The following is a 25,589-nucleotide window of genomic DNA, read 5'->3' as shown; positions in this document are numbered from 1 at the left end:
CCACTGGGAAAGGCTGCGCTAATAATGAGGCTGTGGCTGGGGATGCCATTAGCTGTCACCAGTTACCTGGCAGAACAGGTTCCTGTGTGACAACTGGATTACAGGAGAAGGCGAGAGGAAGTGGAAAGCTGAAGAGCAGCTAGTAAGAGCCCTGTGACGCAGAGTTAACCCACTTAACCAGGAATGACCAACAATCCCCTTCTAACTTGATGTTGAAGGGAGACACTAAGGACCAGGCAGACCAGGGAAAAATATGTACCGACCAGACCCATCTTAAACACTGATTGTATAACCTGCACTGAGGGTTGGGTAAGGACTGGTCTGTAGCACGGCCAAAAACAAGCGCTTATCTCAGAATATGGCAGAGGGTAGCCACAGGCTACTGGCACATCGAGCACAAGCCCTACAAGATAACCCAGTGTTGGGAAAAGATGGGCAAGATACCCTATGGTCAGATCAACACTGGCTGTTCTGTGATAGACCTGAAGCCAAACAGCGAGAGCCAGCTTGCCTGCAGCCATAAGGATGTGCAAAGGGGGCCCTTCTACACCTATGTCACCCTACTTGACCTGGAAGATCTTGTTGTCTTTGGTCAATGTTGCTTGGTCAAGCTTTCCTCCCGAGAAGGGGCGATGAGCAAAGCAACGCTTACATTGACTGGGTCTTGATTGCACTTCGTTTACCCACAGGCCTGCGGCAGGCAGAAAGGACACTGCGGCTGCAGCGCTCAGAGGCTGCTGGTGTATCTGCCAGATAAAGCCCATGAGAGCAGTGTGCACAAGGTCTGTAGCAAATGCAGCAGAATGAGCAGCACAGAAATAAACTCAATCCTAGACTGCAGCCTTGCAACCAGAGCTCATGTGCAGTAGCCTGGAGCATCTGGGCTCTCCTGCTGTGCACAGCTGGAGTGATCCACCACGTGTAACATCTGCTTCGATCACACCTAAGCAGACGTCCCTCCTCCTCCCCACCTTATGCACTCCTCATGGAGGAGAGAAGGGCAAGGAAAACTGGCAGATTCCAGGCAGAGCTATTTCATCACACCCCAGGTCTGCCTGACCACACCTTTGCTATGGTTGGTGCTTGTCAGAGGAAAGATAGCAGGGAAAGTAAGTCCCAGTCAGGACGCGAGTATCAAGCTGGGAAAGAAGCAGAGCTATTATTTCACATGACTCATCTTTCCCAAAGAAAGGGGCATAGGCCACGTGGCCAGGGCAGAGCCTTTCCCACCTCACCTCCCAGCCCCAGCTACAGGGACCCTCCCTGGTTCCCATCCACAGTTTCTCTGCTCTCTGGCCAGGAGACCGACAGCTGCATTCCTGAAGACCGCTGATGGCTGGACAACTTGTCACAACCAGCCCCCTCCTGCCAGATTGCTGCGCGTGTGTGGATGAGCCTGCAGGTTCCCTTTCGTGGCAGGTCACAGGCAGGCTTTACTCCGCAGTATGATGCACAGCAGATTTAAGACCTGCTACCTACAGCTCAGCTGAGAATTGTTACTGGACAACACATAGCAAAAAGCAAGGAAAGTCACTTTTGAAAATAAGATCCCGCCCTTTCATTTGCTTGTTCTCAAGAGCATCTAATACAGGAAGGCAGTTTCAAGGAGAGAGGGAAAGAGCCAGCTTATTCCTCCATGAGGGCCTCCGGCTGACTGCGAGCTTCTGAAGCAGCACTCTCGCCTTGTGCTGTCTCAGGTCCCACTGCTCTTCCTTACAAAGATCCCGTTGCACAGGTCAGGAGATCACAGGTCTCACACGCATAAACACCAAGTGAAGCCAGCCAACAGAGCTCACCTGGACCACTGGCAAAGACCAGGAATGATGTAAAGGTTGTGCTTTTTCCTCACGTCTTCTCCAAGTATGAGAAATGACGGTATTAACAGGGATGATTCAGACACTGCAAGAATCCTTTCTGTTCACAGTGAGCCACCCTTGGGGTGCAGCTAAACCCAGCGGGCTTCTCTAACTTTATTTGAGGTCAACAAGACACCTACATTAAGCCCAAACTCAAACTTTCCTTTCCCCTGCTCCCAGCTGCACGATAGAGGCTCTGGCAGAAACACTATGGGGAGGACTTGAGTGCTGGTACCGGTTCGGAGGGAGGTTTCTTCCTGTAGCTACACTCATACCCTGAGCTGCCATGTGTTACTGTGCTCAGCTGCAGAGACCCATCAGCCTGGGCTGCCACCTCCCTCCGGTAATCCAAAATATACCCAGCACAACTTTCCCAAGGGTATGGATGAGCTGAGATCCATGCTCCTGTCACGTGGTACAAGCTGGATAGGTTGTGCGAGGAGCTGCGCTCCTTCTTCCTTTCTGTCTTCCTCCCATTACACCAGCTAATAGCTATGTGCATTGGAACTAGGGTGCATGGATACATACTATCAGTGATACTATGGTTTCTCTCTGGGAAAGTAACTGCTGGGACCTCAAACAACCCGCTCAGCCAAGCCACGCCAGTTCCGCTTCAATCAAACCACACAGACATTTTGACTCCGTCTAGTACTTTTATTTCAAGGAGTAGAATTGGTTTAGGCATATTCACAAGAATAAATATAAAATTACTCTTCAGAGTAAGAAGATGAGGTTTTATAAAAATATATCTCTATTCCACAGAACCACTTAGGTGAGGTTCTCATTAGGAAATATTATTTAATAAAAAAATAAAACACTGAAAATAAAATGCTTGACCTATACTGATTGGATCACCAAACGATTGAAATTTTTAAAAGGATATAAATATTGTAAATATTGTTAATAAAAATAACATTTAAATAGATGGGGAGCCACTGAGTCCATCCAGATGGACAAAACACGGGAGGGAGCCACCGTTTCTTCTACAGGGCACCAACTTCCTTGTATTCGCTGGTGTTTGATTGTCTCTTCTTGTTTCGGTACCTGAAAGTAGCAAAGAGAAATGTGAGTTCTGGAAAGCCGCTTGTTGGAAACGGCTTTTGGGGGAGTGAAGGGGTGGGGGGATGTGATAAAAAACCCAAAAGCTGCATGGCCTCCTCACATTTGTTTTAAACCTCTAGCAGCTACGCTCTGTCTGTGCTCATTTCCAGGTCTGAAAGAACTTGCATGCAGTCTCATCAACCCTTCACTGAAGGTTTCACATCTGCATTAAACTCTTGTTGCTGGCACTAAGTTTGTCTTTGAGAATTCCTGCTGGACCTTTCCCTGCAATAAGGCTGAATACCCTAACCGACGAGGCCGCTGTCTTCTTGAGATGACGCACCATCAAGTCCTCGGGTAGGGAAGAGGAATTACAGTGGATACCATCTAGCTATCAGACCTGTGAAGCTCAGCTCTCCCTCTGGGGGCTGTTCCAGCTTCTCGGTAGCTGCTAATGACTAGTTTTTAGCCTGAAGAACAATTCCTGCTGCTTGTGGGTCTGTTAATGGAGAAGGCTACTGTCCTCCATGGTAAAGCTGATAAGGCAATGCTTGTGATATCACACTCATCACAATTAACACGGCAGATAAACAAATCAGCTCATGTGAATCCAGTTGCTCTCCAGTTCCTGATGACTGGGGGAAATGGCATTACCAGGAAAAAGGACTAGAAACTTGCTATTCCCTATCTGCTCTCTCCTCCGCCTCAACACACCCTCTAAGTCAAACGCGAACTAACCTACCCAGTCCTCCATCAGGGTGAAAGGGCATCGGAGGGTACTGTTGCCTAGCCTGCGATCTGGGTTATGCTACGCGGTCAGCGTACCTCCTGGTTTTGAACACTAAGTGCAGGCTAACAGGCCTGTGTATCAAACTCTCTCCATGCAGTCGAGTGAGTGCAGGTATCCCAGTCTATCTGGAGGTACTCAGTGGACATCTTGCTACACATACAGCTGACTCGCCTTCCTGAGCCACAAAGAAAATCTTTCTTACCTTCTGCAGATGTAGTAGCTTGCAATAGAGATGGCGGTGAGGAAAAGCAGCACTACGATAACTGTCAGTGCCACATACTCCTTACTGAGGGGTTGTCTGACAAGTTCTGAATGCACACACCGGACACCAGAGAAACCTACATCACACCTGAAGATAACAGATGCAGAATTAGAGACATGGCCGTGGGGTTACACTTTAGCAGTCCACAAAGCATGCCACACTGCTGGCCTGCAGGGGCAAGCAATTTGGACTAACGTAACTCAAGCCCACGTGGTCCTAGAAATGGTTGCAAATTCTTCAAGTAAATGATGAACACCCTTAAAAATGTCTAGAGGGTCTTTATTTTGTAGGATGAATCAAAGGGGAGACCTTGCTGCTTTGCCTGAGGTCTGGATCTCACACACTACTGTGAATACAGATGAACAGGGAAGCACATCAGAATGAGTGTCCCGAGTTGGGTTGGTGACTAATTTCAGGTGTCTAAGACTCTCACCCAGGTTTCACTGGAGCCAGCACACACACTTAACAGTTGCTTAAATGCAGCCGAGGTGTATTATAGCTATATTGCTCCTCTGCAAGGTCTTGAGAGCCTTTAAATACTTTGCTGGATTTGTGTTCCAGCTAAGTGTCAAGAGCAGCGAGATCAAAGACCACGCAGGGTTGAGCCCAAAGCCCACCTCAGGGTGCTTTGCCCTCTCCATACCTGCAGTAGTGCTCATCCAAGTCCACTATGTACACACACTGTCCGTGGAAGCAGTAGTCCTTCATTTCAGGCTTGCATCTAGTTATCCCAACTTGAGCCACACGTGGACTGTTCTCTGTCTGGACTGCAAGGAGATTTTGTCAGCATCTCGTCAGCTTTATTTTCCTTTTGTCTCTCCCAAACAATGTACAAGCTTTACTAGTACAACTAATAGTTTCACTACCAAGCGACCTCTACTGGGAGAGGATTTTCCCAGGCCAGAGATATATTGACTTTTCCTTTGGGAGTCCCATATAAGCTATTTCTGCTTTTACAGCAGAGTTCTCACCAGAGTTCTCTTCGGACAGAGCTCTTCTGCTGAAGAAGCAATACTAAAGGAAATATAGGCTAAAAAAACGGTTCTCATTCAACACCACTGAGCACTTTGCAGGATGTTGGCAATGTTGCTCAAGTGAAAAATGGCTCCCAAGGCCACCTCTGAGGCCGCTAGCCCAAGGAAGATGCGAACCAAAGACCTGTTATTCACAGAGAGCTGTGCAGTGCACTTACTTAGTGCTGTTGTGCAGTTCTCCATTTCACCAGGCCCACATAACGGGATCACTGTTGTGCCCAGGACTGCCTGCAATAGGTAACCTATAAGAGAATAAAAAGAAGATTCAAAAAGAGATGCTTTTAAAGCACAGTTAATGAGTACACCAGCTGAAATACTTAATACAAAAAGAACTGAAGCTTTTTTATCTTCATAGGAAAAATACAATGTCATAAGCTTAAAAAACGTAGATCTGAGAGACCTGCTGCCTATAATATGTAAGACAGACCAAAGAAACATCTCTGAAATACAATCTTTTAATGTACAACAGACATCAAATGGCAGCTCAGTGTCTGTGACCACCTCTCACCCACGGTCTGACTGAAACTGGGCAGGAACAGGCTTGGAGAGATTACGGAGGAGAGGCAGAAGTTGGGCCTACTCTGACTGTGTCACATTTCTGACTATGTCACATTTCTGACTGGCAGTCTGGTATGGCACCTGTGCAAAGGGCTCCACAATTCGGCACAACAATCCAGAATTCATTGCAGGAAGAGCTCTTTTGGTGACCGAAATCAAGATGTCCTCGAGTCACAACAGTCCACGGGGAGAGAATCTCCTGGGATTCAGCAAGTCAGTGCAGCTGGTGACTCAGCACGCCAGGACAGTGCCGAGCCAGGCTCAGCACCCTGCCGCTGCCTTCAGAGACCACATACTGCTCGAGGCAGGCTTAACACAAAAGCTGCTCTTCATCAGTAGCTTCCTGCTACCCGGAAAGGCTGGACAGTTCCCGCACCAGCACCCGCTCTTGTGCTGAAGTTCCAGTTAAAAGCCCATCGCAAAGACGGCTAACACTAGCCACCAACCCCTCTTCATCTGGTCCCCGGGCTGGAGAGGCTACTGACCTCTTTAGGGATCCTGGGCCTCAGCAGAACCCCGGGTACATTTCTGTCCTTCCTTCACCACCCATGCTAAAGAAAACTGCAGCTCAGCAGGTTCGATGCGGGTACCAGACATAATATGGGACTGCACCAGGCAGGCCGAGGAGCTCAGCTACTGGAGCTTCCTTGGGGAGCAAGGGCCCTCCTTCCCTTCTCTCAGAATAATAAAGCATTTAGACATCTTTTGGGCTGCACAGTGCTGCACAGGCACAGCTTTCAGGTATTCTATCAGTTAAATGAACATATTCAAACGGGATTTGAAGGCCAACACAAGTACCCGCAGCCTCATGGCTAGTGCGTGAGGAGCAGTCAATGATTGCCCCAGCTGGCCACGGAATCCACTTGGCTAACACTCCTGCTGTGGTCACAAACTAACCTGCTCATGAACTGTTTAGTCATCAGCCCCATTCCACAGAAGTCTGTAATTTGTGTCTTTGGGCTGTTTGCCTCTATTAACTTGTCAGGTCATGCATGTCTAATGGAGGGAGTGTGCCTTCATAATTTCTTGATCACTCCAATTCAACTCCAGTTATTAGAAAGTTTCATTACATCTCAGAGTTAAATCTAGTAGTAATATATAGATTTCCTGCAACCCATTATTTCTGGGTGATTAGCAGGCTTCCTTTAAGCTTTTTACCAGCTAGAGGCAAGAACAGCAGGAATATCCATCTTAGAGGGACAGGGGGGGGTTGTGTGCTTTTGTTTCTTTAAAAACAACATTCCTTCTCCTCACCTCCCTCTCCACCGCATTCCTTGCAAAGCTATTAAGCCAGGTTTCCACCGAGCTTTAGAAGTAAGGACAAAGGCTAGGTCCGCCCAAGTGAGAGCCACAGTAACAGAGCAATGATGCTGACATCTTGCCCTGCACAGCAGCCCAAGCCGGAGACACCTGCACCTGCCAGTGTGACTCAGCAGGACCTGCCTTTCACTCCAATGGAGCAGGACCAGCCAGTTTACTTTCAGGGTGGGATTTTTTTTTTTTTTTTTTTTAAAGAACAGCACTGTGCTCGCTATAGATTTCTTCAGAAGCACTTTAACCCTTCTGTAAGGCCAACTAGAGTCACCACCACAGAAAGTTCAGGTGTTTGAAGGATGAGGCCATCAGATGACAGACGGTGGCAAGTCCATTACTGCTAGAATGGCAGGCAGGCTTTGAGCTTCAGCCAGGGACCTGGTGTCCCCAGTGATGCTGGGAAAAGAAGATTTACTGAGTTAGTCCTTCTTCCCAGGAACTAGAGGGACATTTCAGGAGTGTCCATGGACTACGCTGCTCCCTTGGCAGAGAGCAAGAGAGCAGCTATGGCACAGGAGAGCCGTGTCCCACTAAGTATATACCACATCACTGCAAGAAGGGATGCTGAAATCCTGAGACTAGCAAGAGTAAGTGACCTGAGGCTCCCTCCTGTTCCCCATGTACTGCTGCTATCATCTCTGTGTGACGTGCTATGGCAAGATTTGGTGTGGGGGCCATGTGACAGTAATGAACGTAAGACAAAATATGCTAGAGGTACCAGAGACAGCCACTTCTGTTGTACTTAGCCAAGCAGATGGATTAAGCCAGCTGACCATCTCTTTTAGTCTACTTACTGCTGTTTCAGCTTGCATACTTCCCTGATCTGAGCATAACCTGAGCAGTTGTTTTTTAATCTAAAGCTCCCAGTTCAAGAGTTACCGGAACCCAGCTTTTGCACTGGAGATACTCAGACCTATGAGTCAGCTCTTCTCTTTACTCCAGAAGGAAGCACCGCATTCCAGCTAGAGGAAAGGCCAAAAAGGACACCTGTGAGGGACCAATTTAACCTCCCCCTACAACACTGAACAAGGGCCTGCCCCATTCCAGCCATGCACAACAGCCGACAGCCTCCGCCGCCTGACTGCGGACGCACAAGCCGGAAAGGCTGGAGTGCAGGCGTGGATATTTGCTGACACCCAGCAGTATCTTCTGCATTCGGGCAAAGTTCCTCCTGCTCCGCACTGTTATGTTTTGCCCTTTCCCCCATGTACATATTTCTCCTCTGACATCAGTGGGAGGGGGATCCTGCATCAGGATAAGGGATCCACACACAGAGATGGTAAAGGAGAGGCTTTCCCAGAATAATTATCAGATGATGTGTACCAAACATAGGACATGGGAGAGGTAGTTACATTTTTATTCCTTCGCTGTTCACTAAGCAAATACAGGGTACAAGATAACAGTAATGAGATGCTGGATGTTCACGTGCGCCTTGCAGGAATGTGAGTGCTACGCCTGCTGCTATGCCACCAGCATGCACACACAATGCCACCTGTTATTGCAGGTATTCCTGCAAGGTTAACACTGACAGCAGTGGCTGATGCTGGAATAATGCTGCTGTTGCCTTGTCCTTCCACGAAGGATGAAAGGAAAATGAGGGATGGAGACCGGCTGCCTTTGCTTCCTGCAGCCTTCATCAGAGATGACATGCAAGGGCTAATTATCAGTTCATCCACTGAAAGCCAGCTAGTTTCCAGTTGCATGATGACTGCTAAGGATGAAGGATGCACATACAGGATACACGTAGCTGAGAACTAGTCTCTTTGCAAGATTTACACCCGTTTTAAAGGTGAATTGTCAGGTTTCTGAGCGATCGGTCATCACTTGAGGTGGCTTTGCCTGTCACCAAGATCACTAGTCTTGCACTCGTTCATCTGAAGAAGACCCCATGATGCTACTTCACATATGACGTGTCAGTGGTCTCTGTGCCACTGCAGTAGCACCTACACTTTTCACGTGGGCTGCACTTTCAAGGCAACTCCAAGCACAGACATGTCCAGGTGACACCTGGAGGATCTCAGCCCATTTTACCTCTAGGGACAAATCAAGGTCGAACCCTGTCACCTGATTTTGGACACCCAGAGTCCATCTGACTGTCTAAGGCCTTCTTTGTGTAGACTAAGCAGGAAACACGACAGTTGAAAGTTATCCAGTCTGTCCTACTGGCTTTGTGAGCACCGCTACTACCACCATTTAACTCCAGCGCATTGCCTTCAGTATCCATCTGCTGCTAACCTCCCGAGCTAGCCACAGAAGTTTGCAGGCCATCTCAGGCAAAGCAAGCACCTCTGGCAATAAAGGCTAGGTGGAAGGTTCTGTTTTAAATGAGCATCATGGAAATGTAGAGCTAGCCAGAAAAGTCTTGCAAACAGCTTTTTCTTATTCAAGATTTGGCTGTGCAACTATACCCCTTGCTCACATCTACCACAGCATCTCTACAGTTCAGGTTTATCCACGTAGGCTGAGCATTTTTTCCTGAGAAAGGGGAAGCGGTCATACGAGATAAGTTTAACCACCTCAGACAGAGCACAGTTCCCTATCCTTGTACGCAGGACACAACATCTGGTTTCTTCTTGATGTTTTGGGTAGGATGTACCTGGTGCCTAGTTGCCTGACCATGCCCATCAAGGCCAATGCCCAACACTCCTCTTCCTGAGATGAGACATACAAGATGTACAGGTCGTTCTTCTCACCCATGTGAGAGGAGATGCTATCAGCCCTTTCCACCCTTCATCCCCCTGCGGTCTATGTGTGTTTGTCCTGTTGTCTAAGTGGAGGCACCAGGTGTGATAGTACTGAAAGAGAGAGACTCAAATACACTACCCTTAGGGCGACTGGACTGAAGCGTCTATATGTATTTCTGGGAAGTAGTTTCTTCATCTCATGTTTTGTACCCATGACTTCACAACTGCTGACTCCAGCAGCTCTAAGGTAGCCCTGGAAACGCCAGCCTGTTACGGGAAGCCTATCACCCCATAATTGCTACAGACCCACATAATCATCTTCAGCATTGTGCCAGGACTTACCCTTAAGCAGAGGTAATGCAGATAATTACGTATTATGTGCACCCAGTCATCTCAGTACTGCTTCCACCCCTGTGGAGACCTACACGCCAGTGATCCTATTCACGTGCTACCACTGTGCCTTGGCCACTTTGCTTTCCACCACATGCATGGGGACAGAGGTCTCTACACCACAGACGCAGCATAAATCCATTATTGCTTCCAGCCAGGCACATCAACCGCTGGCATTCTGCACATCGCCACACAGAGCAACCTGTATGTCCAGCCCACTTGCTGACGGCCACACAAACGTGACACAGAAAAACATGTCAGCAGCTCATGGAACTGTCCAGTGAGTCTGGAGATCCAAGGCCTGCCTTCCCCCACTGAGTGGGCACTACAGTGGCTGCAAGGAGACCAGCGGCAGGTCACAGAAAAGGCAGGGCCTGGGCTTGGCTCCACCGCTGCCACATCACCGTGTGGCTGGCACAGCACCGTGGCTCCTCAGGGGTGAGCGACAGCTCTCCTCCACCACCACTGCCTTTCTGCAGCGGAGCTGCCAAGCCCACGGTAGCCAGGATACAAAGGTGACAACGACTGTCACTTCAGTTAGGCTTCAGCCGTTCAGCAGGGCACCTCAAAGTCTGACATCACACCAGCGACAGACTGTCTTTCCAGCTCCTGCCAGTGGCACTGAGTCCTGCTTACGCTACTGACCTGGGAGGGAAAGGCAGTAAAGTGCTCATGCCAGTCGCTATGATGCCATCCAGCTATGACTAATCTATCCCTTACTATTAGATTTTGTGCCTGCCCCGGAAATAAATAAATCTGTATACAGATCCATGAAGACATACCAGTTCTTTCCAGTGCTAATTTCGTGCAAAGCACGGCTGAGTCACGAACTACAAGATGTTTTAGCCACTTACTTGCCGCTGTCCCAGCAAGTAAGATGCTGTGCCACAGCTGATCCATAAGCTGCTATGGAAATACCTGGCCAAGATGAGAGGCAGAAACTCAAGTTGCAGTAGATTTAGCAGATGAGGGCACATCTGTCCCAAAAGAGAAGTCTTGGGAAGCGAGCTTCCCCGTTGCCTGTGACCCTGAGCCCAACGCTGTGAGCGTAAGAAGATGCTTTGTCGTTAAAGTAACACGAGAGTGTGCCAGGTGTCAGTCCTGTCTCCAACGTTTGCTGCCCACGCTTCGAGTCACCTCACGGGGTCAGCTGTCAGCAGCCTGTCACTGCCAGCGCCCAGCGGAGGTGTGTGACAAGAATCAGCTGTAGCTTCCCAGCGCGCCCAGGCTCCAGGACTCTCCACACTCTAAGGATACACGTGTTGGCTTCAGACTTCCAGGTAGCTTATGTCATGCAACAAGAGTAACGCGCTCCTGGGGAGGAGGTGGAGGAGCGTCAAGCAAAGGGAGGCCACAGCCTGTTGCATTACCATAAGGAAGTCTGTGCTGCCGTGGGGATTCACCTGCTGAGCTCACCCGCAGCGCGGCGCGGGTGAAGGCAGCGGGGCTACAAACAAGCCAGGACGGGAGCTGCCCGCGCCGCTGGGGAGAAGGGGAACGCGCGCTCCCCATCACTCAGCCACAGGGCACGCCTGGGCGTCGCACAAGCACCGCAACGTCCCGCAAGCAGCCCGGCGCCAGGCGAGAGCTGTGCGCCGCACGCAGCCCCCCAGCCCCCCGCAGACAGCCCTGCCCGCCGCTCCGCCCCCGGCCCCACGGCGAGCCGAGCTCCGCGCTTCGCCAGAGGCTTGCCCGCGGCCGCAGCAAGCCCAGCTCCGCCACCAGGCGCCCCCAGCCCTGGGGACGGGGCGCAGGGCTGTCACGGTCCCCGGCGCGGGGGGCGGCACTCACCGAGGGAGAGCAGCAGGCTGCGGGCCCACAGGCAGCCGGCGTCCATCACCCTGGCGTCCCGGGAGGAAGAGGAGGCGGCGAGGGAGGCAGAGCGGGCCGGCGGAGCGCTGTGGGTGCCGGCCGCGCCGCCCGCACCTTTATGGGCCGCGGCAGAGGCGGGGCGGCGCTCGCCGGTGATGAAACCGCGGGCGGCTCGGCTGGGGGCAGGTGCCCGGCCCCGGCCTCCCGCTTCCTGCCCCGCCGCCCCCGGCGTGCCGCGCCGCCGCCCCCCGCCCGGCTGCCCCGGTGGGGGGCACCCCCTTGCGGAGCCTTGCCCGCGGCCGCCTGCCTGCCCTGCCTTTAGCAAGCTTTCTGCAAATAGCACGGGGGCCCCAGGCGATCACCCGTCCCCTCTCAGCGACCTGGCCCAGGCACCGATGCCCGGGGCTTCCCGCGGCACTGAATGCCCACGGCTGATGCCCTGCTGCCTCCCGCCTGCCCTCAACACATCGGCACGACGTGCAGCGCTGTGAGCCTTGGCCAGCGCTCCCGCTGCCCGGGTGGGCTCTGAGCCCCCGCTGCGTCGCGGCACCGCCACCAACGCTGCCCACGCGTAAACCAAGGTTTGGAACACACTCCTCAGGGTGGGCAGCCAGAAACTTGCTGCTGTCCCTGATCTCCCCTCTCCTGGCATCTCTGAAGTAACCCTCAGCACTCACGCGCTGCTGCCAGGGAGCCTCGGCACTGTTAAGTTACGGCCTGGGCCAGGGGAATGGCAGCGCCTCACCCAGCACCCCGTCCGGCTGCGACAGGCCCAGGGCCAGTGAGCGCTTACGCTGCGTGGCCCCTCCAGCCCTGGGCCTCATCGCAGCCCGGAGGACAGGCTGCTACTGCTAGCAACAAATCTTTCAGTTAGACAGCAGTTGACTAGTTACTGCTACTTTTTAAAAAAATTCCTTTCAAGCATCTTGTTGAAGTCCACACGCTTCACTGCTGTCTTAGGCCAGGCCACGTTCCGTGCCTCCATCCCATCATCGAACAGCTGAGGGATACCCCACCCCCAAATCCCTTCTGTATGCATTTGCCCAAAATAGAAAATGTGTTTTATCTACACAAGCTGCTCAGCAACGGTGATTATTTCTTTTCCTTTTAAATCAAAAAACTTCTTTCTCCGCCTTACCGCTTCTCCAGCGTCAAAAAAGGCAAGGTGATACCCAATTTACTGCAGAACTGATAAGCCTATCTCATAGCGTAAGGAATTTGAGTATTGACAGCAAGGTGCAGTTAAATAGCTGGTGACTCAAGTATCCATAGTTTCTCCATTATATAAGCGGTTCTTGATACAAGACTGTTAATTGTAGAAGATACTGCAGAATATGATATACTACATCTACATGTTCAGATTGCAATTACAAGTTATAAACACATTAATTCAAGGAGCTGGAATGTATCCGGTACATACTACTCATACTGCTTTTTTTTGGGAGTGTTTTCTTAGGTCTACAGAAGTGTGGAGGTGCTGAAATGAAAAAAGGCAACGTGTTACTGTAGAATTGTATGCCAGCACCATATATTAATTATCTAAATGGTGTGAGAGCTGGCCAGATAAATGTAACAAAGATCAGCGTGAAAGTAGCGTTCAGAAGCTCGTCCTCCATGAGTGGAGCAAGATACAGCCAGAATCTTTTTCCAAGTCCCCTTTTTCCCTTCTCTAGCATTAGGCTCATGGCTCATCCCCATACAATCAGCATACCACTTTGAGATTAGCAGATGGTAGCTTTTTTTGATGTCACATGACTGTTTTGTTCCTTCTTTAATTTGGGCTGACCCCCCTTATTAAGGATTTTATTGTCTGCTCTTTTAGGGATCATAATGAGTAAAGGAAGGAATTGCAATGATTAGTAAAGCATTTCTGTGTGTGGGCATACAGATGCCTTAAAAAGCAGCATCACTGCAGAACTTCCACTTTATAATTAATTTCACCCTTAAATTCCTGCATGATTTATCCTCTGAAAGAGAGCATTTAATTATAGTCTTGTACCGGTACCCAGATACCAAGTAACGCTGACACAATTGGAGCAATTCATTGGAATTTCCTCTTTCACATTTGAATATATGGAAAACAAGTATCACACACATATCTTTGTTTCATCTTTCCGTAATGTTCTTTGTCTCACGGCATGTGATTCCACGTCTGGCGTCCCCGCTTACAGCTTTCACCATCCTCTCCTCCATGTGGAGGCCGCCTCTTTGAGCAAGGTTGACACACACCTTAAGAGCCAATCTTCCAAGAAGCTACTCACACCGAGTAGTGCCTTCCTGCACCGATAGGTTCGTTGTAAGGCAGATTCATTGCATCCCACAGATCCGAGCATGGAGCGACATGTCTGTACAATGCTGAGAGGTAGCACTGATTGGGCAACAGAACATCACGGGTGCCTTTCAGCTAGTGGCCTCAATTTCAGCTGGGGTGAACTGGCACACCCAAGTCAAGTCAGTGATGGATTTACGCCACTTGGGATCAGAGCAGCGAGTAGCCCCCAGAACGCTTTGACATTTCAGGTTTTCTTCCTTACAAAGTCTAACAAGTATATGCGGAAATACCCTAAGAACTTACGCAAAAGACTTGCTTCTATTGCCTTGCAATGGCTTAATAAAGTACATGGCTTAACTCCAGCCCACATTGTGCTCCATCTTCCTCCACTGTCACAAGGATTCACTTCTTTTCGGACAAAGTAGCAGATTCCCAGCAGTGATTACTTCGAGGGTATGGACTGAGCTTTGTTTATTAGTTTGTCTACTGCTGCTGAAAGAGAGGATTGTCTATGAATGAGAATTTAGAGAGGAAAAAATACAGCTTACATGTACATTTTTTTGTGCTTGAAAATGCTTTTCCTCAAGGTGTTCTAGAAGAACACACATAGTGTTTACAGCAACGAACTGCTGCTTTATGTATTTGGATTTTGTAACTGAAGCCATACATGACAAGTGACTGTACTACTTACTTTAGCTGCTTTCTGTAGGACTTGCATCCAGCTTTATGCATCGCTGTTGCGGGGATGGATCTGCATTGTTTTCGTCTGTTGAGAATAAGACCTATTTGCAAAATCAACATTTTTTTGTTAGAAAGCATTTTTGAAACTGGAAGAAAATAATTCCTAGTCTCACACTGAAGCACACAGCACCATAGCACACACACAAAGTAACAAACCCCAGCATTTTCATAAACTCTTGGGAAAATCAGCGTTTTTGAAAACAGTATGAGTGTATACATCAGTATGCGAGACAAATTTTTACACACAGCAAGCTTTCATTGCACAGCATGAGAGATCCTCAAGAAATGCTCTCAAAGGATCAGATGGCTAACAGAAGTGCAGTTCACCTGACAGTATTTTCATTTGAAATACAGAAGTTTAATATTAAAGTACAAAAATCTTAAGTGGTAAAAAGCATGGGGCTCACATGGGGGCACAAATGCCCTAAGAATGGAATATATTTAACAAGGATACATAGATGAGATGGTCTGGAGGAAATGGAGTAAGAAAAAACCTGGAGCCAAAATTACTCCATGTAAAGGTCAGTTTTGAATCTGCCATGTATGCAAGCGATGAATTAGGTCAAATGTTCTTAAACAACCAGACTTTCCTATAAACTATGAGAGTTCAAAACACTGCCCCCAAGGCTGAAAGTGGCTGATGCCTCTTCCTGTAAATGCAGGGTGAGGTCAAAGCTACTGGACAACACAAATGTTTTGCTGTTTAAAAAAAAAAAAAACAATCCCCCAAATTCCCTCATTTCTTAGTCAACTTTAGCATTAACTAGCAATTTAGGAATGAAATTTAAAAAAACCAAACCCCAAACAGCTAATTCCCATCCATCTCAACACATCTCAGAAAATGGAGATGAAAAGGGGGTACGGATCTACCAGCCCACACTGGATTGCTCCCTGCAGGGCAGTTTTTAAAGCTTCATTCTTCTGTCTCGTATCACATTTCCATTACCCTCCCCTGGGCAAGTCCTGAATGGGTCAACACATCTCACTGGCAGAAGAGCTTCATAATGCTCCGCTGGTGTTTTCCCTTTCCTAATTACAGCTCAGTACTCCATGCTAAGTGATTTCTTAGCCTCCGAGGGGTTTGTCGCTTTTTTTCATTTGCAGAGTCTTTTCACAGCTTCTGCCTTGTTACTGAACAAACCTGTGCAAGCATTTTATTTGTACCCTTGTAAAGGGTGTTATCAAGCCAAGTCCCTCCCATATCATTGCCCATACATCAAGTAATTGTTCCTCCTTGCTCCAAGCAATTCATTAAGAATAAGAGAAGGAGTGAGGTGGAAGAAAAGTGGCTTTCCCCAGCGTGTAGCAGGTTGCAAGCAAGCCGGGAGAACGCCGGCCCCTCGCCCATCAGTCCTGTGCGCTGTTCTGTCCATCCGCACCTCGTTTGAGTTCCTAAAGTAATCTCTTCAACAGTATTTTTTGTTCTCCCAGAAGATGAGAACGAACCGCTGAGAGACAGAACACACGCAAACATGAAGCCTGCCCTCTCTTGATGGTTCACCCTGTGTACGCGCGGGTGCAGCATTCAGACCCTGGGCCAGTGGCCTGTGTAACAGAAGTTGTTAGATGAAAGCATGTTCCCGGCAGCTGACCGTGTAGCCCACCTTTTTGATAGCTCTGCCCTCAGAGCAACATCCATCTCAGGATGACATAGTGAAATGACAGCAAGAACCACCGTGGGGACCGGTGTGACTCAGCAGGCACCCACAGGCTCCTGCCGGGCTTTCACCACAGCAGTCAGTCCTGGCTGTGGGCTCTCCACCGCTAGCTTCCGTCCCTCGCCTGTACCTTCCATCTGGAGAGCTGGCGCTGGCATGGGGAAGCCCAGAGGAAGACACTCTGTGTACCAGTGCCAGTCAGAGGGGAGGGAAGGCGCACCTTGGGCTGGAGCAGGGCCAGCCTCAGAGACCTGTGCTAAAGCCTGATCAGTATGTGATGCACGCACGTGGCCAGCAGAGCCCTCCGCCTCTCACCTGCTCCATTTGGGAGCCTTGGCAGCCACTGAGCTGTTGAGCAGGCCTCAGCTACAGCGGCTTCATTCGCTTTGGCAAGCGTATTTTGCCCCCTTCACTGCTGCAGGGGGTGAAGGGATAAAAGCAGGGCGAGAGCAGAGGAAAGGCTGACTTGCAGCTCATTTCCCAGCCTCAGAGTTCCTGTGCTTGGTCTGCTCAATTAGAAGCGGTAGCACCAAGCTGTCACTCAGCCCGTGCTCCAGGCTGGGACTTCAGCCATCCGCAGACTCCACATTTTGGCTGCGACTCAGTGGTGACTGTCACCTGCACACCAGCCATGCGCATGGGGAGCTGGGGCACCCTCGACAGGAGGAATGTGTCATTAGGGATGATGGAGTAAACAGCAATTCACCTGAAACCAGCTTAGCCAGCACACGTTCCAGAAACTAAATCTAAGGAAAGAGGCACAGGTCCGTGGTGTATTTGTTTGGCCTGGTAACTAGTGCTAGGCATGGAAGCAGATGCACTTAGTGGAATTCCCCCATCCACTAGGATTATGGGACACTCCCATTACTGTTCTGATAATTACTGTTAATCATTACTATTACCGAAGTGACCAAAAAAAAGGCTGTCAGGATCAGACCTTTATTGTGCTGGCTGTTGTCATGCAGAGGTGATGAGACAGCCTGCCTCAGGGAACCTATAAACCATGGGTGCCCAGTTCATCACTACAGTCACATTTCAAACTAGGACGCTGTGGTCCCCAATGAAGCTCCCCTACAGCTTGAGCAAAAATAAGCCACGGCACTCCCTCCAGCTCACACCAGCTTGGAGCTGGGCTGCTCACATGATGCTCTCCGTCTGCTGAGATGCAGCTAGAAGGGGAAGAAGCTCATCACGAATACTTTGGGGCTGCAAAACTCAACCAAGATATTTCCCTTCTGTATTTTCCCTGTCTGGGCCCAACCTGCCATAAAACTCCACATTCTTTGATCTCCAGTGAGTTTAGTACCACCAACTCCTGAGAGCCAACCTGAGTCACACGGTATGCAGAAACCTCTGGGGTTTGGTTTGGGAATGACCAAGATTATGTGAAATCATCTTCCAGTCACCTTCTCCTCCCATCCATAGTCTGAACATCACCTCAGGTATTCGAGCCTCCCAAGACACCGTTCCTAGGTCACAACCTGAAGAAATGGATTAGCCAGCTTAGCCACAGGCTGGGTACCAACAGGAAGCCCCACGGACAGACTGCAGGCACCTGTGGGGCTGAGAAGGCAGAGAGAGCTCCAGCACAGGTGGAAACCATCTGCCTGCAACAGGGGATCTTCCTCCCGCACACAGAGGTCTGGCTGCAACCAGCCGCTGGGATAAGAGACAGACCCCAGTTTTCTGGTCAGAGCTGCTGTTCCTCAGCCTGTATCTGGAGTGAGGCCTGGATTCCTCCCTGGCTAAAAAGCAAAATGTAGCATGTTCAGAATCCTGCATGCTTCTCCGGTCTCAGCAAAGGGTTCTGGGTTTGCCCAAGGGGAGGCAGAAGCCTAGGCCTACCCGCCAGGGAACTCGTCCCCACCTCTGCACCCGTGGGTGGGGAGGGTGCTGGTCACCTGCTGTGTGCATGGGAGATGGGACAAGCAGAAGAATCTGCAACTGGGTGTCCCGGGGGAGAGATGCCAACAGCCCGCTGGCTGCCTGTGACACTTCCATGGATAACTCCTCTGTGTGGTATCTACGCATCCACCCCCTCATCCTCGTTCCTGCCGCTTGATGTTATTTAAGAGATGCAGGAGATTTCCTTTATGACACTCGGTGCACATGCGTGTAAATCAAGTGGGGCAGGACAAAGGCCAGGGCTGGGCTTAATTAGATTGGTGTCAGTTATTAAATTAAGAATAGCACTAAGCTAGGGCTGGCAGTTCTTGATCAACGCTCCTGCAGCTGGGGTCTTTGTCCTTCACACATGACAAACAAGGGCTATGGGTAAGGGTCAATTAGCCAAAGCTACGGAACACAAGTTAGGTCTCTGAATCTAGTTCAACTCCTCAATAACAACAGGGCCTTCAAAGAAAACAGGCATCCCCAAAAACCACATTTTCCTAAGAGTCCGAACAGAGGCCGCACATGAGATGCTCGGGATGAGACACTTCTGGCCACTGACTTGCAGCATGCCTACAGCAGAGGTCACCCCTTCATACATAACACACTCATGTTCCAGCTCCACGCCCAGATTAATCCACCCTGCCCAAACCAAGCACACAAGCAGCCTGACATCAACCAAAACAAAGACCATTCAGTTAGCACAGGAGAGGGCCGGTCTTCGGTGAAACCCACCAGCCGTGAGAGTCCGTGCAGAACATGGCCCCGCTCTATTGTCTCCATCCTGGCTTCTCAACCCTTCCCCCTGTTTCATTCTTGTACATTCTCCTTTGTGAACCAGAAGAGAGATTTCCTGGAAGTGCTGCTGTACACAAAGATGATCACCCATCTTTCCAAACCAACCACTTTAAAGGGCGCATAGGTTAACTAAACTAAAAACTGAGGTCTCTCTGCACATCTCTTTCCCCGCTCTCCTAGAGTGAACATTCTTATGCAACGTGCTGCATAAGGGGCAGCTTGGATTACGATGTCACATATCACCACAGTTGCATTGCAAATGTTGGAATTGTCTTTTACGTAGATCTAAATAACATCCGAGTCTTTGGGCAATGGCCTTTGATTGTTTACATGGTTTTCATAAACAGGATATTAACAATTTGTAAATATCCTTTTGGAAATCCCTCAGCTGTACTTGCAAGCTCACAATAGACCAGTGTGATAAATGCCCATCTTCAACAAGCCTCTCTCTGCTTAAACTTCACTGGTAACATTGCACAACTGTTAGTGACCACAACAATTGCCTCTAATTGTACATAACAATGCTTCTACTTCATGGCTTCTACAAACTGTTTGTAAAGTTGGTATAGCTGGTATACCTTTAGAGCATTTGCTGGGGAACCGTAAATCAAAGAAATAATACATCATTGTTGTCATTTTCCATAGGCTTATGCTGTGTAGTTCTCATTCAGGTAGAGAAAACAAGGAAATTATAAGCTGTTCTGAAATATTGTTGTTACATCTTACCTAGCGGTAGGCTGGGGTTTTTTCCCCTTCACATAAACTTCCACTCCAGCTGAATGAAGACAGCGACACACATGTGTACACAGACACATGTAGAGAGAAAAATCTAAAGTTTTCTTGAGAATTCCTTCAGTGTTGCATTATGGGGTGCTTTGATGGTCAATAACTAGATACCGGTCCATAATCCTGCAGATTTTCTGACGTAAATCTAAAAAAATCTTTCCATGACCTCTCATGTTTCAGCAGTCCACCTCAGGACATGCCCTCTCAGCAGAGTCAGAGGCCGGCCCAAAGTTCCTTCTAAGCTAAATACTGTGTTAAAAGCAATGCACGCCTACCCTGGCCGGCACATACTTAACTAACTAGGCAGCTAGCTCTGGGGGATAGAAGGAGTTGCCTTCGCACAGAGGGAAGCTCCAGCTTAGAAGCTAACAGAACAACAGTAAGGACTCTCGGTGCAGAAGTAGAAGCACCGAGTTGTGTCACTCTGAATCCGTACGTGAATAACCCACAACTGGGAGTGCACTGGTGCTAAGTGGTCTGACAGTGCATCCTTAGCTCCGAAACAAGTGGCTTAAAGAACCACAGCTCCAGGCTATAACTGTGCTAGCATAAGGTCAGATGCCAGCAAGACAGTCAAGAAATAATAGCTGACCCAACCTTAAATAATATTTGGGCAGGTGAGGGAGTTCTCATAAGAATATATATTGTTGCTGCCTCCAAACATGCTGCATCTATAAGAGATCTCATCTCAGCTACCTGGCGTCCTTTTAAGTTAACAGCTATTTCTTAACCAAACCCCTGAGGTCTGCACATTACACAGATCCTAACGCTGTCTCCATGGACTTTAATGCTTCTCCAAGCCAAGTTGTTTTCCCCCAGCTCCCACATCCCTATCTGTGTCGTACCCTTGACCAGAAAACACAGTCTTCCATCCAAGATGCCATCTCCCCAACAGGGATACTCCGTCCAGCTGTGCAGTGCAGTAGAAGATGTCTGTCCTAGCCGGTCCATCTTACTGTCCTCACTGAAGATAATTCCGATGGTAAAGAGGGCACAGCTTACTACCCTGGCCACTTTAGAAGGGCCATGACAGCCCCTTAGCTACGCCTCTGTTGCTGAATTGTGCCTGTACTGCATTCCCCAGCCTTGCAGGCTTTTCTTTGGCAAAGCAGTCCCGTTCCTCTAGTGGCATGTGCGGCATGTAGCGATCCTTGTTGGCTACTAGCAAGGCCCACTCTAAAATCCAGCCTTCCTCTTCCCCTTGCTCCCAGCTGGACACTACATAGCTCATGTCCCAGCCACATCTTCTCTGTCACCAGCACATTTCCATCCTCTCCCGTCTCCCAGTTCCAATCCCCTACAGCCATCACCCTCATTTGCTGCCCTCTGATCACAGTCCTGAACAGCAACTGGGCAGAAAGACAGTGCATAAAGCCAAGCTCACCAGACAAAAAGTACACACTGGCACTTGGTGGGCTTGCAATGATTTTCCTTCCCAACAGTCCTTGGTATATATCAGAAAAAGGCACTGGACTTGTGAGTCTCATTCATCCTGCACAATAATCCAGGGAGAGTGAGATAAGCTTTCCTATGTTTCATGACCTTCCCATTCTGCACCTCCTCCCCCCTGCACACACACTTCCCCCAGACTTTGGTAAAAAGGACATGAGTCATAAGCTGTGTCACAGGCAAGGAAAACCTAGAACATGTCCCATTTCAGTCCAGTTCCCAGAATAATGGCAGCGGGCCCGGCGTCACCGAAACCTTCTTCGACAGGACCCCATATTCTCCTCTCCTCCTCCGCCAGTGGCTCAGGTGAAGGGAACAGGGGGGCAGGAGAGGCCGCTCCTGACATACTGCGAGGCACCGAGAGCAGCCTTTGCTCTGGCTCCAAGAGTTGCTTTGGCTGTACCGATGCGAGGCCACAGGCTGCTCTGGTGTCATTCCTGCTGCCACCACAAGCTGGAAACGTTGGGCCTGTTTTTCACACCTCTGACCCATCACTGGCACCACAAGAACACAGACAACTGCATCCGAAAAGGGTGATCGCTGTAAACGAAATCACCATGAACTTTTCCTTTAAAACCATGAGGAAAAGGCACTGATGTGAAGTCCTGACGCTACTTGTTCTAAGGCAAATGACTGCATTGCACTATGAACTCAGCTGGGCTTCAGACTGCTTTGCAGATAAAGTAGGAGGAAACTGTAACTTACACCCACTACAAGTGTATCTACAACTAAGGAATGAGATAACTAAATGCCCTTGGGGAGATATGAGAGGCATTTAAAACATAAAAATTGCTTACCTTTCCCTTACCAGGTAGGCAGATATACACAAATGTCTCGGCTCAATAGTGCCTGAAAGTCTGTTGCAAGCCCTCAAAAGCAAAAGAAATTAAGGCTTTGAGGCAGCCACGGTGCAAGGATGCGCAACCCCACTGACAGAATATTCCCCATCAGGTAAAAAATTAAGCGGCTCTGGAGAACTGCACAAGTTGCCAGAGTCCATGGGCGAAGTGAGCGTGGGTGGGCAGAGGCCGGCCCTTCTGTGCTGGACACGGATGCCCGGGTGTTTCACAAGGGCATTCCCAGCTCACCGGGTGCTGTGCTGCACTCAGGACTCTCAGTCACGTGGCTGCTGGGATAGACACTGCTCACCGCATGCTGAGGGAGGGTGGCAGCAATTTGCTTTACTGCTCTTGCCAAAAGCCTCTATTAGTATATGTTATGAAAGCTCCAGAGATACAAAACATTCCTAAAACCACTTTATTAAAATTAGTAACACCCGAAACTCCCCCTAGTTGTTTATGGGTGGCAGGGCCGAAGGAGGCAAGCAGCAAAAGAGACAGAGAAGCCTCTGCTTTCTCTGCAGCGTGACAGGCCAGGGGAGTCTCCGTACATTTCAGCTGGCTGCTGAAACGCTGCCTGCTTCCCCCACAGTGCACGCTGAGGGCGAGACCGGATTTCAATCTACAGATGCAAAGTGTTACTTAAGGACTAAGTATTGGTTTACCATCCCCCAGCACCTATGAAATACCTTCACAGACTGTCATGCTTTCATCCCCATGGCATCTCTGTAGCTATTTTGATACTCCTCCGGTGGCAGCACGGAGGCACGCGTAGTGCCTGCAGCTTACCAAATGCACATGCGGAGGCGGAGACTTGTTACTGTGTCTTCCATGCTCCCATCTCCTGCCCTTCTCACAGACGGCCTCCTCTGTGGATGGTGAGCTGGAGTAGCGTTGGCTGCCTCCCCAACTCCTTTTCCTGATGCTACGGCCCCAATCCATGCTGCGGGAGAACGAAAATTTAAAGCTGACCAAGGAGAGAGATCTAAGAATGGTGAAAGGGTCAGGTCATTATATTCAAACATGATGACGACTTTGTCCCTCGAGTCTATTTACTCTGCACACTGGGACACATCAGATCCTGTGCACAGTGGCCTCAGTAAATCAACCCATGCTTTTTTCCCTTTGCTTCCTCACCCTTGGCACAAGCCAAGTAAACTTCTAGCTCATGTCTTGTACCCAGGTAGTTTGTTGCTTTTCAAAAGAGACAGGAGATTTAGAAGGTCTACAGTTTGAGACGGGCCCATGTTTGAACTCAAGCTTCTGAAATAACAAGCCTCCTGAAGCAGATGCAAGCTTCTTCTGCACCATCTAATCCCTCATGATACATGGAAACCTTTGCTTGGATTTCTTAAGCAGTGACTTGCATTACATCATATGGAATTGTAATTTTGTATAATTTCTATTAATCATATTTTTTTGCATTCTGCATAGGGCCGTAGAGCTTGGGGGAATTTAACGCGTGGAAAGGACTGGACTAAAGATTTCGTGTGGAATCTGAAGACTGCACAGGCCCTGCTCTACATCTTTCTGCATATAGATCTGCCACTGCGCCATGGCAGAGGCCCCCCCTCCAAACACTCTTACGAGGCTTGGGAGGGACACAGCAACGGGTGCCTGGGTCTGACTGTCTCCTACATTGCTGCATTTTGGGTTTGATTTTTTTTTTTTTTCCCCTCAGAGTTCTTTCAAGGATAATGGGATGTTTTCTGCAGGGCCTTCTGCACATGTACTGACCTGTGTGAACCCAAGTTCTACATTAACAAAGAATATTTTTATGAGAAATAAGAGACAAACTTGCTGTTCAACATTATCAAAACACCCGAAATCTACGTCAAAGCCTCAGCACAAGATACAGTATGGTATGCACATTAACGTCAAGAGTTTTTTCTGTCACCTTTATCAACTTTTCACTATATGTTTCCATGTCAGCTAGACACTGATCACAGGAGATATCGCTTGGCATAACAGAAATTCTGCGTCTGACAGCACACAGCTAAAGTGCTGAAAGAAGAATAAGCAAATAACAAAGCAATACACATTCTTAAACAAATTATTAAAATGTTTTGAAGACAAAGGGAACTTGGCTCCTATCTGTGTCATGTTTTCTTTCAATACAGATACAATTTTTGTGTTGAAGGAGAGAAGCACTCATTTTAATTCACTTAAATTATGAATAATGCGCACAATATCCAGAAGTCCTGTGGAAGGCATGAAGGATGGCTGATAGAAAAATCCTAGGACAATACATAGTCTAATTCCCACTGCTGTCAGGTGTTACTTCACAAGTCACTGCTCAAAATCAACAATGCTAATGCTGCTACAATTTCATCTGCATGAAGAGGAGAGGCAGAGGCCCAAATGCAACAGATTCCCCCAGATTCTCCCGTGTCACAGGAACAATTAGCCTCTTGCGATCTGCTCCAAAGTCTAATGAAGTCGAAAAAATGCTCGGGATTTCAACAGACTCTGCCCAAACTGTGCCATATATAGTCCAGCGTCCCCAAGTTTTCTTCTGCATCCAGGGTTTTTATCCTTCTAGTAATATTCAACGCACACTTACATTTATGAGTTGCCGTTACTGAAGAGCACGCTGGCTCATACCTCTTACCTTCCTCTTCTTATATATGTATCTCATGGTACTTCTTATGAAAGAAAACACCACAAACAAGTAGGAACGTTTAAGTATCCCATGGTACTCAAAAGGCATAAATGCCTAAATACCCAAGGACTCAGATGCTGCAGGTAGCCTAAGTCTGCATCCACTGAAGTCAACAGATGTTTTACTATAGCCTGCAGCACGGCTTGGAGTTAGGCCAGAGCTAATTGGGAAAATCACAGATCCCTGCTTGATGATTAATTCTCTTGAAAAGCCTTCAGTGGAGGCATTCAATTGCTACATTTCACAAATACTTAATGGTTTTAAAAGCAATCAAATTAACCCTACTTGGAATCATCCTAAATACCTCTTTAAAGACTTTCCAGGATGCAGTTTGAATACAGCACCTGAAGCACAGGAGGGCACTGGACAAGTTTATAGTGGTACCCCACACATGGTGCCTTCGTCCCTCTGCCTAAATGAACCGGGGAGGTAAACCAGTGTATACGTGCCCTGAGGAACAGGAGGGGAAAGCAAGGACAGCTGGCTCTATCTTTCCTCCCAACCTCGAGAGACCTCTCGCAGCTCCTTCTCAGTGGGGTGCAGCTCAGTCCTTGGCAGAGCTCAAAACCAGGGTTCAAAGGCCCCTTTGCAGCTCTTCCCCATGCCGCATTCAAGGGAATAGTCTCCACACGGCATAAACCTATGTGTTTTCCTTCTGCATCAGGGCACTTGCTCTTGGTGGGAAGAGGAAACACCTGCTCTGGGTAGGCCAGGAAGGATGAACCTGAAAGGAACCGTGCTAAACCAAAAGGA

The 25,589-nt window shown here is 48.9% G+C and overlaps 2 protein-coding genes across 4 annotated transcripts in view; both read right to left on the bottom strand.

The window, feature by feature from the left end:
* Positions 1-2,496: 2,496 nt before the first annotated feature.
* Positions 2,497-11,962, bottom strand: EREG (epiregulin). Its single transcript, XM_055716273.1, has 5 exons — positions 11,721-11,962; positions 5,142-5,225; positions 4,593-4,716; positions 3,890-4,036; positions 2,497-2,900 (listed from the first exon to the last, which is right to left on the bottom strand). Exons 1-5 carry the CDS (start codon positions 11,764-11,766, stop codon positions 2,840-2,842), a joined length of 462 nt encoding a protein of 153 aa, XP_055572248.1. The 5' UTR covers positions 11,767-11,962; the 3' UTR covers positions 2,497-2,839.
* Positions 5,210-25,589, bottom strand: part of EPGN (epithelial mitogen) — a 41,317-nt gene continuing 20,937 nt past the window's right edge. Inside the window, exons 7-10 of one of the 3 annotated variants that reach the window (XR_008733168.1) lie at positions 22,964-23,117; positions 22,133-22,204; positions 14,705-14,795; positions 12,568-14,505 (exon numbers count right to left, since the gene is read on the bottom strand). The gene's annotated coding sequence lies outside the window, so the exon portion shown is untranslated. Of the gene's footprint in view, positions 5,226-12,567; positions 14,506-14,704; positions 14,796-22,132; positions 22,205-22,963; positions 23,118-25,589 lie in introns of those variants that run through there. The other 2 variants (XR_008733171.1, XR_008733169.1) reach the window with 2 other exon arrangements.

This window comes from Falco cherrug, chromosome 1, assembly GCF_023634085.1.
Source record: "Falco cherrug isolate bFalChe1 chromosome 1, bFalChe1.pri, whole genome shotgun sequence".
NCBI classification, from domain to species: domain Eukaryota; kingdom Metazoa; phylum Chordata; class Aves; order Falconiformes; family Falconidae; genus Falco; species Falco cherrug.
The sequence above is the reverse complement of the archived record's forward strand: the minus strand, read 5'-3'. Positions and strand labels throughout refer to the sequence as shown.